This window comes from Mobula hypostoma, chromosome 11 (assembly GCF_963921235.1).
Source record: "Mobula hypostoma chromosome 11, sMobHyp1.1, whole genome shotgun sequence".
NCBI lineage: Eukaryota > Metazoa > Chordata > Chondrichthyes > Myliobatiformes > Myliobatidae > Mobula > Mobula hypostoma.
In genome coordinates this window covers 92449894-92468791 of record NC_086107.1, presented here as the reverse complement: position 1 = coordinate 92468791, position 18898 = coordinate 92449894, and the positions used below count along the sequence as shown (strand labels likewise).

The following is an 18898-nucleotide window of genomic DNA, read 5'->3' as shown; positions in this document are numbered from 1 at the left end:
GCCCAAAACCCAACCGCCTTATGCCCTTCTAATGCTAACCCCACATTCTCGTCTCCAATACTCAATGTCCTCCTTCCAGCCCAACATCTAACTTCAACCAATGTCCATTCACTGTCATCCTCTACAACACTTACTGTCCTATTCCCTGGCCAACCGAAAACCAACTTCCTTCAAACTCACCCAATAGTTGATACCCTCTCCAACGTCCAACACCACCCAATGCCTAATATCCAATACCCTGGACAACTAACAGGCACCTTTCTCCCTCCCATCACTCAAACCTGCAGTATCCTCCCAAATGCCCAATGGCCACTGCCTTTCTTCTCAACATCCACAGTCCTCCTCCCTCCTTAATGCCCTAACCTAACGCTCTTATCCCCCTCCAGTGTCCAACCTGCATCCTCTTTTCAATACCCAACGCCGACTGTCCTCCTCACTGACCAGCAACTAACCTCCTTCCTCCCTCCCATCACCCAACTCCACACTCTCAAGAAGTTGGCATCCATCACAAAGGATCCTCACACTGAGGGCATGCTTCTTCTCTTTGCTACCATCAGGGAGGAGGGACAGGAGTATGAAAACTCTTTGCTGTCAGATTTCTAAATGGTCCATGAACACTAACTCACAATTTTGCTCTCTTGCAGTGCACTATTCATTTAATCTTTTGTAACAGAGTACATTTTTATGTACTGCTGCTGCAAAATAATAAATTTCATGACATACGTCAGTGATGATTCTGATTCCTGTTGCCCACTGCCCAACCCAATAGCCAAGTCCAGGTCCATCTCTCCAATGCCCAATACCCACTAGCCTCCTCACTGTCCAACACCAAACTTCCTTCCTCCAGCCCAACACTCAACCTCTTTACCTTCTTCCACTGCTCGACCCCATGTCCCCCCCTCCAATTACCTAATCCTACACCTTCTACCCCAACACCCAATTCCAACATCCACTGCCCTCTTCCTAAAAGCGCAAATCCTTGCCCCCTCTCTTCACCCAAATCCACCCAATGCCTAACACCCAACCACCACTGTCCTCCTGCCGGCACGACACCTAACCCCAACCAACGCTCACAGTCCACTTCCCTGGCCGATGCCCATCCCTGCGACCTCTCTCCCACCATTCAAATCTGCATTGATGAGCAGCCAGAGGCTCACCGGGCCTGTCCTTTTAAGGCCAACGCCGGGAAACTGACCTCTTCACTCCACCCTTGAGGAAAACGCTCTAGATCCTTTCCCAGAGAGTTGGAGGAAGAGTGCTGGAAGAATGCATTCCCCAAGCACTTGTATTGACAATAGAAGCCTACATTCTGCTTTCTGTTGTTCTTTTCCTTTATTCTACCTCAATGAACTGTGTAATGAATTAATTTATGTGAACAGTATGTAAGACAAACTGTTCACTGTCTCTTGGTACATGTGACAATAATAAACCAGTTCTATCATTTCTAACCCACCCAAGGCATTCTCCCTTCTTCCCTTTCCCATCAGGCACAAGATGCAAATGCCTGACAGGATGTACCTCTAGTCCCTGGCCCACTGTTATCAGATTCTTGCCCCGACGGTCTGTCTCATGATGGCCTTGCACCTACCTGCACTGCACTTTTTTTGTAAGTGTAACACTTTATTCTGCATCCTGTGGCTGTTTATCCCTGAGGTGCCTCAATGTACTGATAAGACAATAAGGCAGATGGGCCATTTGGCAAAATCGAGGCTACTCTGCCATTCCATCATGGCTGATTTATTATCTCTCTCAATCCCATTCTCCTACCTTCTCCCCATAACCTTTGGCAACCTTACTAATCAAGAACTTATCAACCTCCACTTTAAATAGAGTCAATTACTCTAATTATGTAATGATCTGATCCGAATGAACGGTAGGCAAGACAAGCTTCTCACTGTCTCTCGGTACAGTGACAATAATAAACCAATTTGTTAATCCTTACATAATCAAAGACCCTACCCGCCCCTAGTCATTTGTTGTCCTCCCTTCTCCATGAGGCAGAAGATACAGAAGTTTGAAAGCATGTCCCTCCAGGCTTGGGGAAAGTTTTCACAAGGCAGAGGAAGGGAAAACAACGGACAGTAACAACTCTAGGAGGAGCTCCTCAGTGGCGGTGGTTACCTGTGGCGGGGTGGTGGCGGCTTGGCAGCAGTCGGTGGTCCCACGCTCTCTCCGTGCCGGGCCCAAGGGCCCCCGCTCATCTGCTGTAGCTTGGAGCTGAGTTCGCTGATGATGCTGGCCTTCATCGAGGCCATGCTGGGCACCTGGCTGTGCAGGGGCTCCTCCCACAGTGGGGGGACGGATGCCGGGGGCTGGGGTGGGTAGGGGGCGTGGCCGGGGGCGCAGGGAAGGCCCCGGGGCGGCGGGCCGGGACGGGTGCGGGGCCGGCAGGGGAAGGCGACCGCCGGCTGCTGCTCGGGGCCCAGCACGTGGCCGTCCAGGTAGGCGGCCATATAGGTGTCGAGCAGGCCGTCACCCTCAGGTGACAGGGCAGAGGCGCCGCCCACCGTCTCGGGGTGATGGTCGCTGCCGCTCCGGCTGTCCGCCTCCTCGATGCCCGAGTCGCCCACCGCCTCGGGCGGGGTCTGGACCGAGGCCTGGCACCCGCCCCCGCCTGCTGCCCCCTGGGCTCTGGCCCCTGCCCCCTCCAGGCAGCCGCCCTGCCCCTCCTTGGGCGCTTGGGTCAGGGTGGCTACCTCGCTGTCGTAGGAGGTGAGGCTGGAGCCGGTGGAGTCAACGGTGGGCAGGCTCTGAGCTTCGGGGCCAGGCGGAGCTGGGGGAGGCGGCGGTGGGGGAGGGGGAGGGGGAGGGGGAGGAGGAGGAGGAGGGGGTGGCGAGCTGGGGGGCGGCGGTGGAGGCACCACCACCTCGGGCCCCTCGAAGCTGTTGGAGAACTCGAGAGGTGGCGGCAGTGGGTCGCTGAAGACAAACTCCTCATCAACGTCGAGCGAGGGGGCAGGCGGCGGGAGAGCGGTCAGCGGCAGGGCCGGGGCTTCGGGGGGAGTTGCTGGGTATGCTCGAACCCTGGCTGGGCTCTCAGGGGGAGCCTCTGGGTGGGCCCGGACTCGGGCCGGGGGCTCAGGCGGAGGTGCAGGGTGGGCTCGGACCCGGGTCGGGCTCCCGGGGGGAACCGCCGGGTGGGCCCGAACTCGGGCTGGGGCCTCAGGGGGAGCTGCTACTGCCGTCTCCTCCTCTGGCCCTCGAGCGGTTGCTGGCCCCCCTCCAGCCAAAACCGGGGGCTTGGCTCCTTCTCCCTGGCTGGGCTCGGTGTAACGGGCCGAGACCAGTGCCTTGCGCTCCTCAGCTTCAGGTCTGGCCTGCTCCTTGAGCGAGCGCTCGCGGGCAGCCAGAGCCAGGCCTAGCGGCGACTCGGGATCCAGCACCTTGCCAGTCAAGGGATGGATGAAGGTGCCGGCCACCACCGATCCCCGCTGCCCTAAAACTGAGGGGGCCGGTGAGCTGAAGGCGCTGCCCGCCCCTTGTGCCGGCTTGCCCGCCTTGGTCTGCACGGGGTAGGACCGGCCGGCTGACGCCACCAGGTTCAGGAAGGCATCGGCGTGGTTGAACATGCCTTCGTCGATGGACTTGGAGTGAGCGAGCCGCCGGGCCGGGGACGGGTGCCCGCGGGTCTCTGCCTCGTCCGTCGATAGGAAGGTAGCCGAATTGTGGCGGGCCTCAGCGTAGCGCTCGCGGTGCTCGCGATCTCGTCGAGACGTCCCAGGCACGACTGCAGGCCCAGGCCCGGGTCCCGCGCTCAGCTCTAAGCCGTGGCGGGCCTGTGGCGCCTCGGGCCCTGCCTCAGCCTCCACGCTGCTGCCCTGGCTACTGCGGCCGCTGCTGCTGGTGGACGGTGCCTTGACAATGATGGTGGGGATGGGGATGGAGCAGGTCTTCTCCGCTGGCTGTGGGGGCGGTGCCTGCGTCTGCGGCTGCTCGTCCTCCACCTTGGACTGCTTCACCAGCGGCCCCTTGCGCCGCAGCGGCTTGGCGGGCACGTACATGGCGGCATTGGCCGTGCGGCCCGTCGGGTTGGTGTAGCGGGCCTCCGCGGCCTGGCCGCGGCGGCTCCTGGCGGCGGAGGAGCCAAGGGGGACCCCGGCTCCCGGGTGGTGGGCCGGCCTGTCCTCGGAGAGCTGCTCACCCGCCTGCCGCAGGGCCGCGGCCGCCTTCTCCCGCCGGTGCCGATCTTTGGCCTCGGCCAGCTCCTGGCGCAGGCCGGCATACAGGCTACCCGCCTCGGCAGCGTTGAAGACGGCGCGGGAGGAAGCGGAGGATGGGGTTGGGGCCTGGGCCAGGGTGGGAGGGGGCGGCGGTGGGCCGGTGCGGGGCTGCACCAGGTTGAAGGGCGGGTCCGGAGGAGCAGTGGTGGGTGGTGGGGGGATATCGTCCGCACTTGGCACCGAGAGGCTGCGGGCAAACTTGAAGGCCGGAGGCACCAGGAATTGCTTTTCCTCCTCAGAGGCTCCTGCGAGGGGATGGTCGGGCGGAAAAGGAGGTGGTGGGGGAGAGGTTGGAGTGTCAAGGAGGGTGGGGAGAGAGGGAAGGTGGGAGAAAGCAGAGAGGGGGTGGAATGGTTGAACGTGGGGTGTGGAGAGGGGAAGTCACGATGGGTGAGGAGGTTTGAGTGGGGTGTGGGATTGAGGGGACAGTAGTGATGAGAGAGGATAGGGGAGTGGGAGGATGAGGTGGAGAGGGAGGGCAGGGGAGGGGGAGGATTGGGCAGAATAGGGCAGTGGGGAGAGGGCAGCATTGGGCAGGGGAATGAGGGAAAGGGGAAGGGTCGGCAGGGAGAGGAGATGAAGGGCAGAAGGGAAAAGGGAAGGACAGGCAGAGGGGAGGGCAGGTTGGTGGAGTGGGGGGAGAGATGAGAGAGGCATTGAGTACCAACAGCGAACAACCACCTAACATATACAACTTGCAAAAGACATTCTGGATATTGACAGAAGACGTGAGTCACAGTTCATCCCCTCATCTCCCCTCCCAAGAATGAACAGAGAATGCTGGGAAACTAAGAGGGAGACACCATGCTGTTGTTTTGCTCCCATAACACAGAGAACACATCAATAATACTTCAGGAGCAAGAAAGGTCAGTTACTGTACAACCCTCCGGTACAGTACCAGTGGGGACAGGTCTGTCACTGTATAAACTAGGGTACAGTACTGGTGGGGACGGGTCTGTCACTGTCTAACACCGGGGTATGGTACCGGTGGGGACAGGTCTGTCACCGTGTAACACCGGGGTACGGTACCGGTGGGGACGGGTCTGTCACCGTGTAACACCGGGGTACGGTACCGGTGGGGACGGGTCTGTCACCGTGTAACACCGGAGTACAGTGCTCGTGAGGAAAGGCCTGTCACTGTATAGCATTTAAGTCTAGTACGGTGGGAAAGGTTCTTCTGCTGCAGAACACAAGGGTGGAGTCAGGTTGTTGTATTTCCGATAACCTGGTACATTCCCCAGGACACTTGGCCCATCCATCCCTCCTGCCCCACACTTACCCATTGACTTCTGCCGCATCATTCCTTGTTGTGCCGCTAGGTATGGACGGTCGAAGCTGATTGGAGGCCCCATTATCGACATTCCCGTCTGCCCATACAGTGGCTGTAGAAAGCGATGGGAATGGTTAGTTGCCGCAACTGCCCTGTAAAATGGGCTTACTCATTTTAAACGTTGAGGACACTCATAGCCAAACCAACTGTCTCCTACCTCCAATTACAAGCAACTAGTGCAGGTCTGTATCACTGCATTACAGGAAGGGCGTGGAGGCTTTGGAGAGGGTACAGGAGAGGTTCAGCAGGATGCTGACCGGATTGGAGGGCATGAACTAATAAAGGGCCTTCGGAGAAACTTGGTTTGTTTTCTCTTGAGCACTCGAAGCTGAGGGAAGACTTGATAGCATTTTATCAAATTATGAGGGCCTCAGATGGGGTAGAGAGTCAGAATATCTTTCCGAGGGTTGAAATATCAAATAGTTACAGCTTTGAGGTGAGAGGGAGAAAGTTTGAAGGAGATTTCATCAGCCGAGATGTTTATACACAGGTGGGTGGGTGTTTGGGGCCTCTGTTAGGGGTGGTAGAGGAAGCAGGGACAATAGTGTTGTTTAAGAAGCATTTAGACAGACAGATGGACAGGCAGGGAACGGAGGGATATGTATCATGTGCTGGCAGACGCGATGAGTTTATGTTGGTACAATCATCAGCACAGATATGATGGGCTGAAGGTCCTCTTCGTAGAACATGGAACAGAACAGCACTGGTGGGCCATTTGACCCAACATACTTGCTCTTGGTGTTCTTGGTGCCGACTTATACCACATGTCTTCCTCCTGTGTATCATCCCTAACCCTCCATTCCCTTCAGATTCACGCTTCTATCTAAAAGCTTCTTAAACTCCACCAAACTGCCTGATTCCACCCCCAGTGAACCATTCCAGGCACCTTCCACTACCTGTGTCCAAACAACTTGCCCCTCACCTAGCCTTTAAAATTCCCCCATCTAACCTTCAATGCATGTCCTCTGGTGCTTGACACATCTACCCTTGGGGAAAGATTCTGACTGTCTGACCTACCTATGCCTTGCATAATTTAATAAAAAACTCTAACAGTTGTCCCCTCAGCCTCTGACACTCATGGGAGAACAACCCAAGTTTGTGCAACCTCTCCTTACAAGTCAAACCCTCTAATCTGGGCAGCATCCTGGTAAATCTCATCTGCATCCTCTCTATTCTCCATGTTCTGCAGCAAGACTTGCTTACTCTTACACTCAATGGCTCGACCAGTGAAGACAAGTATGCCACATGTCTTCTTTATCACCTTATCCACTTGCAGAGCCTCTTTCAGCGAACGATGGACTTGGAACCAGGATCTCTGGGCACTTCACTGTTATTTATGGTCCTGCCATTGACTGTATCCTCCAAGGGGACCAGAACCCTGTGGTAGGGTTTGGAGGCTCGAGTGCCTCAGTGACCTGGAGAGCGATGTTGGCTGGAGGTCAAGCTATCATGCTGTGGCTCTTGGTAGGGTCACCCATGCCAAACAGGTCAAAGAGTAGAGGCCAGACTAAGAGAGGTCCACCGGTTCTCCAGGTTTGGGAGTTCAGCTCAGGGCTAACAACCCTGACTGGTAAAACAAAATTGTTACAGAAACAGCAAGGAAGAATCCTTCTACATCTGAGTGCAATGGTATTCCTGAGTCTCCACCTGGGATTTGCATGACTGACAGTAGTGAAAACTGAGAGGAAGCTTCTGACGTGATGAAGGAAGCCCTGAAGACCACCAGAGACAATGGACCTTCATTGCTGCCCTAAACGCCACTGGCATAACAGGCAGCAATACATATTGACTGTATACTTAGGGGTGTATGGGGTGTCAGGGAGGGGTAGCACCTCTGGTGGGGGAACATGTCGCGCCCTTTTCAAGGCGGTTTGTCCACCTTTGGTCCCCACCTGGCACTCAGATCTCACCTGTGGCTTCCCGTAGCTGTTTGCATGCGACAGCGGCCACACCCCGGGCAACGGCTTCGACAAGCCGGCTAAACCAGGTGAGGATAGCTGACAGGTCTCAAACCCTCGGTGAGATAGGGAGTTGTCTATCCCAGCATGTGAAGACAGACTCCGGCGGATTGAGCGGACAAGACCAATGGAAGGTCCAACGGTCAAGAAGGCGGTCTCTGCAAGCGTTGTGGAACGTATGGAGCAGGACAAGACACAGAAGGCATCCTGGTCATCCACTGGGCCTAGTCCCATCTCCAGCCGTCTTGACTCTGTCTTGCCACTGGATCCAGATGGGAATTGGGAAGAGAGAGTAAGGCTGACGCTGTGCAACTCTCCCTCACTTAAATTCAAATCACACGCTGGTCTCGACACCATCATAATGGCATCAAGGTCCTCATCGACGACGAGGGACGAACACACACATACTTACCTTCATTAAATTCTATCTGCCACTTCTCAGCCCAGATCTGAAATTGTATTCCTTCATTGTCCTTTACACTCTCGGCAACTCCACCGATCTTGGTGTCATCTGCAAAATCGCTTACCCACCCATCCACACTTATATCCCAAACCGAGGTTCCAGCTCCGATCCTTGTGAAACACTGATCACGGATCTCCAGCCAGAATAACAACCTTCCACCCTACTCTCTGTCGACATTTCGGGCCAAGATCCTTCATCAGGACTGGAAAGGAAAAGGGAAGATGCCTGTATCAGAAGGTGGGGGGGAAGGGAAGGAGTACAAGCTGGCAAGTGATAGGTGAGACCAGGTGAGGGGGGAGATCGGTGGGTGTGGGAGTGGGGATAAAGTATGAAGCTGGCAGGTGATAGGTGAGACCAGGTGAGGGGGGGAGATCAGTGGGTGGGGGAGTGGGCATGAAGTATGAAGCTGGGAGGAGATAAGCAGAAGAGATAAAGGACTGAGAAAGGATTTTGATAGAAGAGGATGGTGGAACATGGAAGAAAGAGAAGGAGGAAGAGCACCTGGGGGTGGCGATGTACAGTTGAGGAGAAGAGAAGAGCTAACAGGAAAACCAGAATGGGGAATGGGAAAAGAGAGGAGATCGTCTGAAACCCCTACTGTTTATTCCCCTCCATAGAAGCTGCCTGACATGCTGAGTTCCTCCAGCATTTTGTGTGTGTTGCTCAAGATTTCCAGCATCTGCAGAATCTCTTGTGGTTATGAGCTGATTGTAAGCCCAGTTTGGATTTAACCAGTTTGAATCCTTGGGTCCCAGGCAGTCTAACTCTCCAGACTAGACTACCATGTGAGATGTCTTTGTTTTCTGCTTCTGTAGACAATGAGCATTTGATAAAGAAATAAGACAACCTGGCACTCAACACCAGAAAGACCAAGGAACTGATCGTGGACTTCAGGAAGGGGAAGTGGAGGGAGCACACACCAGTCCTCCTCGAGGGGTCAGCAGTGGAATGAGTGAGCAGCTTCAAGTTCCCGGACGTCAGCTTCACCAAGTCTATCCTGGGCCCATCATATTGATGCAATCACAAAGAAGGCATGACAGCAGCTATATTTCATTCGGAGTCTGAGGAGATTGGGTACCAAAGATTCGAGCAAATTTCTACAGATGTACCATGGAGAGCATTTTGACTGGTTGCATCATCTTCTGATATGTAACAGGCAATGCCAACTTAACCAGTTCCATCATGGGCACTAGCCTCCCCTGCTAGGACACCTTAAAAAGGCAATGCCTCAAAAAAGTGGCATCCATCATTAAGAACCTCCGTTACCGAGGAAGTGCCCTCTTCTCATTGCTGCCATCAGGAAGTAGGTACAGGAGCCTGAAGACACAGACTCAATGTTTTAGGAACAGCTGAGTGCCCAAAGCCACTAGCTTCAAAAGGACAACAATTATATCAGTTCCCAGAAGAGCAGGGTGAACTATCTTGATGACTAATGACTACCGTCCAATAGCACTCAGATCTATGGTGATGAAGTGCTTTGACAGGATGGAATTAACTCCTGTCTCAGCAAGGACTTGGACCCACTAAAATTTGCTTATCACTACAATAAGTCTACAGAGGACACAATCTCATTGGCTCAATGTGGCCTTGGATCTGCTTTATACAAATACCTACGTCAGTATGCTGTTTATTGACTGCAGCTCAGCTTTTACCACAATCATTCCTGCAATTTTGATCAATAAGCTCCAAAACCTGGGCTTCTGTACTTTCCTCTGCAACTGGATCCACCACTTCCAAACTGGAAGACCACAATTTGTGTGGATCAAAAATAACATCTTCACCTCGCTGACAACCAACACTGGCGCACCTCAAGGGTGTGTGCTTAGCCCACTGCTCAACTCTCTTTACACAATGACTGTGTGGCTAGGCACAGCTCAAATACCACCTATAAATTTGCTGATGACACAACTATTGTTGGCAGAACTTCAAATGGTGACGAGAGGGTGTACGGGAGCGAGATAGATCAGCTAGTTGAGTGGTGTCACAGCAACAAGCTTGCATTCATTGTCAGTGAGACTGAAGAACTGTTTGTGGGCTTCAGAAAGGGTAAGAAGAGGGAACACAAACCAATCAGAGAGGGATCAGAAGTGGAAGGAGTAAGTAATTTCAAGTTCCTAGCTATCAATAACTCTAAGGATTTATCCTGGGCCCAACATACTGTATGTAGCTACAAAGAAGGCATGACAGCAGCTATGTTTCATTTGTCACCAAAGACACCCGCAAATTTCTACAGATGTACAATGGAGAGCATTCTAACCAGCTGCATCACCGTCTGGTATCCGTGCGGTTGGGGGGGGGGCGGGGAGGGCTACTGTACAGAATCGAAATAAGCTGCAGAGAATTGTAAACTCAGTCAGCTCCATCATGGGTACTAGTATCCAGGCCACCTTCAAGGAGCAGTGCCTCAAAAAGCCAGCATCCATCACTAAGGACCCCCATCACCCAGGCCATGCCTTGTTCTCATTGCTACCATCAGGAGGGAGGTACAGGAGCCTGAAGGCATACGCTCAGCGATTCAGGAACAGCTTCTTCTCCCCTGCCAACTGATTTCTGAAAGGGCATTGAACCCATGAACATCATCTGACTACTTTTTATTTTTATTTTTTCACGACTTACTTAATTGAACTATTTTATACGTACATAAATATATATACTTACTGTAATTCACATTTTTCTATTATTATGCATTGCAATGGACTACTGCTGCAAAGAGAACAAATTTTACAATATATGCCGGTGATATTAAACCTGATTCTGATTCTGAGTTAGTACAATACTGTAGATTAAATCAGCAGAAAATGTGGCCGTGGCAATGGGAGTACCAGCCAACAGATGGTGACAAAGAGCTACTTGCAACAACTGCTCTCTATTGTCCTCATGAGGATAATCAAAGCACAGCAGCCCAACATTGTTCTCTTGAACATTAAACTTCTGGTAATTTGTAATTCTATATTTAAAAAATTCTGTACAAAGTTTTCTGTTCAGTTACTAATTAATGCTAATTACACATTAATGTACTGTAGATTGACAGAGGGATTTGTACATTTCCCATCTGTTTAAACAATGACCGTGTAAAGCTAGTCAATGAGGGAATGCATTAAATTCCTGCGAATGTGAGAGGCAGTTCTGACCCACATCTGTTTAATAAGGAGCTGACACACTCACACACACACAATCCACATGCATACACCATGATACACTCACACGCACAATCCACACACACAATCCACACTCATGCACACATTCACACACACAATCCATACACACACACACCAACACCACAATCCACACACACACTCACACCCCCCAATCCACACACGCACTCACACCCCCCAATCCATACATGTATTCACACACCACAACCCACGCAAACTCACATACCACAATCCACACACCCACATACCACAATCCACATGCACACATTCACACACACAATCCAGACACACATTCACACACCAACACAATTCACACACACACTCACGCACCACAATCCACACACGTAATCACACACCACAATCCACACACACTCACGCACCACAATCCACACACCCACATACCACAATCCACATGCACACATTCACACACACAATCCAGACACAAATTCACACACCAACACCACAATTCACACATACTCACACACGTAATCACACACCACAATCCACACACCCACATACCACAATCCACATGCACACATTCACACACACAATCCAGACACACATTCACACACACGTATTCAGACACCACAATCCGCACACATCCACACACACAATCCACACACACCCGCACACACAATCCATACACTCACACACACCCACACACACAATCCATACACACTCACACACAATTCACACACACCCACACACACAATCCACACACACCCGCACACACAATCCACACACACACTCACAATTACACACTCACTCACACACCCATTCACATAATCTTTTCACTCGTGCCCACTCATACACGCACATATTTGCACGCTGTCTCTTATCCATTGAACAACCCAGTTAACCACCAGTGTCCCTCCCTTCTGTAAGTGTGCAAGCCCCTGCTGGAGGGGATGGAGAGCTGGAATGGAGGGAGGGAGAAGGTGAACAGATAGAAGGTGGGGCAGTGGCAGGGGAACAAATGGGGGAGAGGAAGGGGAAATTTAAGAGTGGGTGGAAAGGGGAGGACGGGAGTCAATGAGCGGAAAGAGGAGTGAAGGAGGACAGAATGAAGAGGGAAGGGATGAGGATGGAGCTGGGGAGAGGGACAATGATGGACTGGGTGGGGATGTGGGATGGAGGGATTGGGAAGGAATGAGGGACGGAGAGGGAATGGGAGGGGGAAAGGGATGGAGAGGCAATGGGAAGAGAGGAACAGTGACAGAATGGGAGTGGTAGAGAGATGGAGAAGAAATGGGAGGGGGAAAGTGACGGTGAGGGAATGGGGGAGAAGCAATGGGAGAGGGAGAGAGACAGTGAGGGAATAGGAGGGGGAGAGGGATGGTGGGATAATAGGAGGGGGAGAGGGATGAAGAAAGAATGGGGAGAGACAATGGAAGGGAGAAGAGGACAGCGAGGGAATGGGGCAGGTGAGGCAGAGAGGGACTGGGGAAGTGGGGCAGAGAGGGAATGGGGGAAGTGGGACAGAGAGGGAATGGGGGAAGTGGGACAGAGATGGAATGGGGAGCAGGTGAAGGGGATGGTGGAGTGGGCGGAGGAGAAATCTGTAGAGATGGTTGTGGAGGGTGTTTGGGAAAGTCACAGGGTGAGCGAGGAGAAAGAACAAACAGAATGACAGAATGGCCAGTGTGGTGAAGGGAGGGAGAAGAGAGAGAGAAGGAGTTTATAAGAGAAAGTGTTAAGAGCATAGGGAGTGGGAGACAGAGCAGGAGGGGAGGAGATAGATAGTGTGTGAGAAAGAGAGAGTGAGAGAGAGAAGAAAAAGAAAGAAAGAAAATCACCGCTCCAGAGACCAAGCTACATCCATCTCCCATGCCAACCTTCCCAGCCCGAGAGTGAACACCCCATCCCCACCCCCTCCCACAGAGCTGCACCCACCTCAGGACTGTAGTAGGTTCTGGGGACAGGACGGGGTTTGGGAATGCCAGCCTGACCTCCGGCCGTCTCGTTGGCGATGGACTGCTGGGCAGCAGCCAGGATCTCGTCCAGTCGGTCTGCGGGCAAAGGACAGGCTTGGTGAGGTGATGGAGGGTGCGATGATGGTGGAGGGGGGGTGGGGTGAGAGTCGGGCAATGGGGTGACACTGATCCTTCAGACCCTCACAATGGGATAGACCATTCCCAATGCAGTGGGACCGTGAGGAACGACAGGCAGATGATGGGGCAAAATTGCAGTCTGTGGGATGAGTTGAAGTGGGATTGAAAAGGGTGATGAATATAGGACTGAGGGTGACTGAATGCATGCAGTATGTGGAATAAGACAATCTTGTAGTACAGTTAGAGATTGGCAGGTATGATGTAATGGGCATCACTGAATCGTGGCTGAAAAAAGATTATAGTTTGGAGCTTAACATTGAAGGATACACATCTCTGTTGGTAAAAACAATGAAATCAAATCCTTAGAAAGAGATGATAGGATAGGAAGATGCAGAATCCTTGGGTAGAGTTAAGAAACTGCAAGGGTAAAAATATCCTGAAGGGAGTTATATGCAAACCTTCAAAGAGTAGCCAGGACGTGGGATATAGATTACAACGGGAGATAGAAAAAGCATGTAAACAGGGCAATGTTACAATGGAAATGAGAGATTTCAATATGCAGGTAGATTATGAAAATCAGGTTGGTGTTGGATCCCAAAAAAGAGGAAATTTGTACAATGCCCGTGAGATGGCTTTTTAGAGCAGCTTGTGGTTGTGACCACTAGGGGAAAGGCAATCTGGATTGGGTATTGTATAATGACCAGATTTGATTAGAGAGTTGAAGGTGAAGGAAACTTTAAGGAAGCAGCAATCATAATATGATAGAGTTCACTCTGCAGTTTCAAAGGGAGAAGACAAAGTCAGATGTATCAGTATTACAATGCAGTAAAGGGAATTACAGAGGTATGAGAGACGAGCTGGACAAAGTTGATTGGAAGGGGACTCTAACAGAGATGAAGGGAGAATAGTAATGGCTGGAGTTTATGGGGGCAACTCAGAAAGCAAAGGATAGGTATATCCCAAAGATGAAGAAGTATTCTGAAGTGAAGATGCGCAAACATGACTGACAAGGGAAGTCAAAGACAGCATAAAACAAAAGGGAGGTCATATAATAGAGTAAATATTAGTGGGAAGTTAGAGGATTGTCAGGCTTTTAAGAAATAACTAACAATAGGAAGCTAAAAAAATAAAGAGAGAAAAGATGAAATATGAAGATGAGCTAGCAATAATATAAATGAGGATACCAAAAGACTTATCAGATATACAAAGTGTAAAAAGAGAGGCTAACATGCATATTGACTGCTGGAAAATGATGCTGGAGAGGTTGTAATGGGGGACAAAGAAATGGTAGATGAACTTAATAAGCATTTTGCGTAAGTCTTCACTATGAAATACACTAACAGTATGCCAGAAATTCAAGAATGTCGGTAGAAGTGAGTGTAGTTACTATGGAGAAGGTGCTTGGGAAGCTGAAAGGTCTGAAGGTAGGTAAGTCACCTGGACCAGATGGACTACACCCCAGGGTTCTAAAAGAGATAGCTAAAGTGATTGTAGAGACATTAGTAATGATCTTCCAAGAATCACTAGATTCTGGCATGAGTCTAGAGCAGTGGTCCCCAATCTCCGTGCCGCAGACCAATACCGGGCCGCGAAGCATGCAGTGGTGCAGTGGTAGCCGGAGAACACCCAGCACATCTTTAAGAAAAAAGCTGAAATAAACAAGCTAATTAATTAGGTGCCACCCAGAAGCCAGTCTTCATTAGAGGAACTGAGGTGAAGAGAGTCAGTAACTTTAAATTCTTCAGCATTAAGGATCGATGTTTCTCTCTCTGAAAAGTGTCAGTCGACCTGTCCTGGGACCAGCACGTAACTGTCATTACAAAGAAAGCACGGCAGTGCCGATACTTTATTAGAAGTTTGTGTAGATTCAACATGTCACCTTGATTCTGACAGCCCTGTCTTTTCAGCCTGTCTGGGCTGGTGTTTAAATTGACCAAACAATGGAACAGCTAAAGGCTCCAGCGCCCTGGAAAGAGGAGTGAACATTGCGTAGAGCAAGTGAAATCGACAATCGCCTCTGATCTGGGCCAACATTTACGTACCGGGCAGCGCCTAATTAATTAGCTTGCTTATTTCGGCTTTTTCTTAAAGATGTGCTGGGTGCGCTCCGGCTACCACTGCACCCCTGCATGCTTCGCGGCCCGGTATCGGTCCGCGGCCCAAAGGTTGGGGACCACTGGTCTAGAGGACTAGAAAATTGTAAATGTCACTCTACTCTTTAAGAAAGGAGTGAGACATAAGAAACGAAATTATAGGCCAGGTAGCCTGACCTCAGTGGTTGGGAAGATTCAGGATGAGGTTATGGGGGTACTTGGTGCATGATAAAATAAGCCAAAGTCAGCATGGTTTCTTTAATGGAAAATCTTGTCTGACAAATCTGTTGGAATTATTTAAGGAAATAACAGGCAGGATAGATAAAGGAGGATAAAGGAGTCCTTTGTTTACCTAGATTTTCAGAAGACTTTTGACAAAGTGCCACACGTGAGGCTGCTTAACAAGATCAGCTCATTATATTTACAGGAAAGACACTTGCATGGATATAAGATTGACTCTCTGGTCAGAGGCAAAGAGCCAGAATAAAAGGGGTCTATTTTGGTTGGAAGCCAGTGTCTACTGGTGTTTACAGGGGTCGGTGCTGGAACCGCTTCTTTTCATGTTATATGTTAATGATTTGGATGACAGAATTGATGGCTTTATGGCTGAGTTTGCAGACGATATGAAGATAGGTGGAAGGGTAGGTAATGTTGAAGAAGGACTTGGACAGATTGGGAGAATGGCAAAGAAATGGCATATGCAATATAGTGTAGAGAAGTGTATGCTCATGCACTTCAGTAGAAGAAATAAACATAGAAACATAGAAAATAGGTGCAGGAGTAGGCCATTCGGCCCTTCGAGCCTGCACCGCCATTTATTATGATCATGGCTGATCATCCAACTCAGAACCCCGCCCCAGCCTTCCCTCCATACTCCCTGATCCCCGTAGCCACAAGGGCCATATCTAACTCCCTCTTAAAGGTGTAGACTATTTTCTAAACAGTGAGAAAATTAAAAAATCAGAGGTGCAAAGGGATTTGGGAGTCTTTGGACAAGGTTAACTTGCAATTGAGTCAGTGGTAAGGAAGGTAAATGCAATGTTAGGATTCATTTCCAGAGACTAGAATTTAAGAGCAAGGACATAATGCTGAGGCTTTATAAAGCATTGGTCAGACAGCACTTAAGAGTACTGAGAGCAGTTTTGGGCCCCTTATCTAATAAAAGATGTGCTGGCATTGGACAGGGTTCAGAGGAGGTTCACAAGAATGATTCCAGGAATGAAAAGGTTAAATGAGGAGCGTTTGACAGCTAAGGGGCTGAATTTACTGGGGTTCAGAAGAATGAGGGAGGATTGAAACCAATCGAAAATTGGAAGGCCTAGAAAGAATGGATGTAAAATGGATGTAGAGGATTGTTGAAGATTGCAGAGAGACATTGATAGGATGCAGAAGTGGGCTGAGAAGTGGCAGGTGGAGTTCAACCCGGAGAAGTGTAAGGTGGTACACTTTGGAAGGACAAACTCCAAGGCAGAGAACAAAGTAAATGGTAGGATACTTGGTAGTGTGAAGGAGCAGAGGGATCTGGGGGTATATGTCCACAGATCCCTGAAAGTTGCCTCACAGGTAGATAGGGTAGTTAAGAAAGCTTATGGGGTGTTAGCTTTCGTAAATCGAGGGACAGAGTTTAAGAGTCACGAGGTAATGATACAGCTCTATAAAACTCTGGTTAGGCCACACTTGGACTACTGTGTCCAGTTCTGGTCACCTCACTATAGGAAGGATGTGGAAGCATTGGAAAGAATACAGAGGAGATTTACCAGGATGCTGCCTGGTTTACAGAGTATGCATTATGATCAGAGATTAAGGGAGCTAGGGCTTTACTCTTTGGAGAGAAGGAGGATGAGAGGAGACATGATAGAGGTATACAAGATATTAAGAGGAATAGATAGAGTGGATAGCCAGTACCTCTTCCCCAGGGCACCACTGCTCAATACAAGAGGACATGGCTTTAAGGTAAGGGGTGGGAAGTTCAAGGGGGATATTAGAGGAAGGTTTTTTACTCAGAGAGTGGTTGGGTGCGTGGAATGCACTGCCTGAGTCAGTGGTGGAGGCAGATACACTAGTGAAATTTAAGAGATTACTAGACAGGTATATGGAGGAATTTAAGGTGGGGGGTTATATGGGAGGAAGGGTTTGAGGGTCGGCACAACAATGTGGGCCAAAGGGCCTGTACTGTGCTGTACTATTCTATGTCTATGTCTATGACATTTCCTGTAGTGGGGCAATCTTAAGATCAGAGGACACGGCCTCAGAATATATGTACACCCCTTGAGAACAGAGACGAAGTTGAATTTCTTTAGCCAGAGGGTGGTGACTCTGTGGAATTCCTTGCCACAGACAGTTACAGAGGCCAAGTCATTGGGTACGTTTAAAGTGGAGGTTGATAAGTTCTTGATTAGTAAGGGTATCAGAAGTTATGGAGAAGGCAGGAGAATGGGGTTGAGAGGGATAATACATCAGCCATGATGGAATGGCGGAGCAGACCCCGCGGGCCAGGGGGCCTAATTCTGCTCCTGTGTCTTACGGTCCCACCCACCCTCACCCCCCCTTTATTCTCCAACCACAGCCCCAGGAGTGGTGATGGGAGTTAAGGCTCCCCACAGTGATTAATCCAAACAAAGGTGATCATTGTAAAATGTGAAGTTCATCCAGATGGTGGGGAGAGACAGAGGTGCGATGTCCCATCATCATCCCTGAACTCTCTCTCTACTCTCCGCTCACCTACCCTCCATCCTATCACTGCACCCCTCCCCATCCCTCCCCACTAACCTTCACTCCATTCCTCCCTACCCTCCTCTCCCTCTGCACCTTCCTTTTCATCCCTCATTGACCTTCAGTCTGTTCCTCCTCCACCCTCTTCCAACCTTTTCTTTATCCCTCTCAAATATTCCCTCTAACCTTCCTCACCATCCACTTCCCATTCTTCTGTCTGCTCCACGCCCCCCCCCCCCCCCCCACCACCACCGCCACCTTCTGGTCACTCGCTGCCTCACTTCCAATTATCTCTACCGGTGGCTGGTTTTGGGAGCTGCTCCGGGTCTTCCAATGCACAACAGGTGAAATATAGTGAGCAATGGCCCAGCCCAGCATTTCACATGAACTCGTTTGGTCTGGTGTGTTTGGAAACTGGACAGGGCGAGGGGAAGTTGGACTGGGGGGTGGGGGGGATGGTGAGCCAGACAGGGGTGGTGGGGGGAGTCGGACAGAGGGTTATGAGGAAGTTGGAGGTTGAAGTGGGAGAGTTGGACGTTGGGGTAGGGGAGTTAGTGAGGGTGGAAGATTTGGACAGGAGGGTGGGGGCGTTGAATGGGGGTGATGAGGGTAGTTGGTCTGGAGGCTGTGAGCATGGGATGGGGGCAGGGGAGTCAGATAAGGAGTGGGGGAGTTGGACAGGGGGTGGGAGAGTTAATGGGGTCAGGTTTGCGGATGGGGATGGGGAGATTTGGACAGGGGTTGGGGAAATTGGACGATGGGGTGGGGGAATTGGACAGTGGGGTGGGGAAATTGGACGATGGGGTGGGGGAATTGGACAGTGGCGTGCGGGAATTGGACAGTGGGGTGAGGGAGTTGGACAGTGGGGTGAGGGAGTCGGATGGCGGGTTGGGGAGTTAGTGGGGTCAGGTTTGCA

General features: G+C 50.9%; 1 protein-coding gene across 6 annotated transcripts in view; it reads right to left on the bottom strand.

The window, feature by feature from the left end:
• Positions 1-18898, bottom strand: part of shank1 (SH3 and multiple ankyrin repeat domains 1) — a 281534-nt gene that overhangs the window by 10967 nt on the left and 251669 nt on the right. For all 6 annotated transcript variants that reach the window (XM_063062528.1, XM_063062527.1, XM_063062526.1 and 3 more), the window contains 3 exons: positions 13020-13135; positions 5500-5602; positions 2122-4465 (listed from right to left, as the gene is read on the bottom strand). In XM_063062528.1, the coding sequence (XP_062918598.1) occupies positions 2122-4465; positions 5500-5602; positions 13020-13135 (2563 nt within the window). The remainder of the gene's footprint in view (positions 1-2121; positions 4466-5499; positions 5603-13019; positions 13136-18898) is intronic.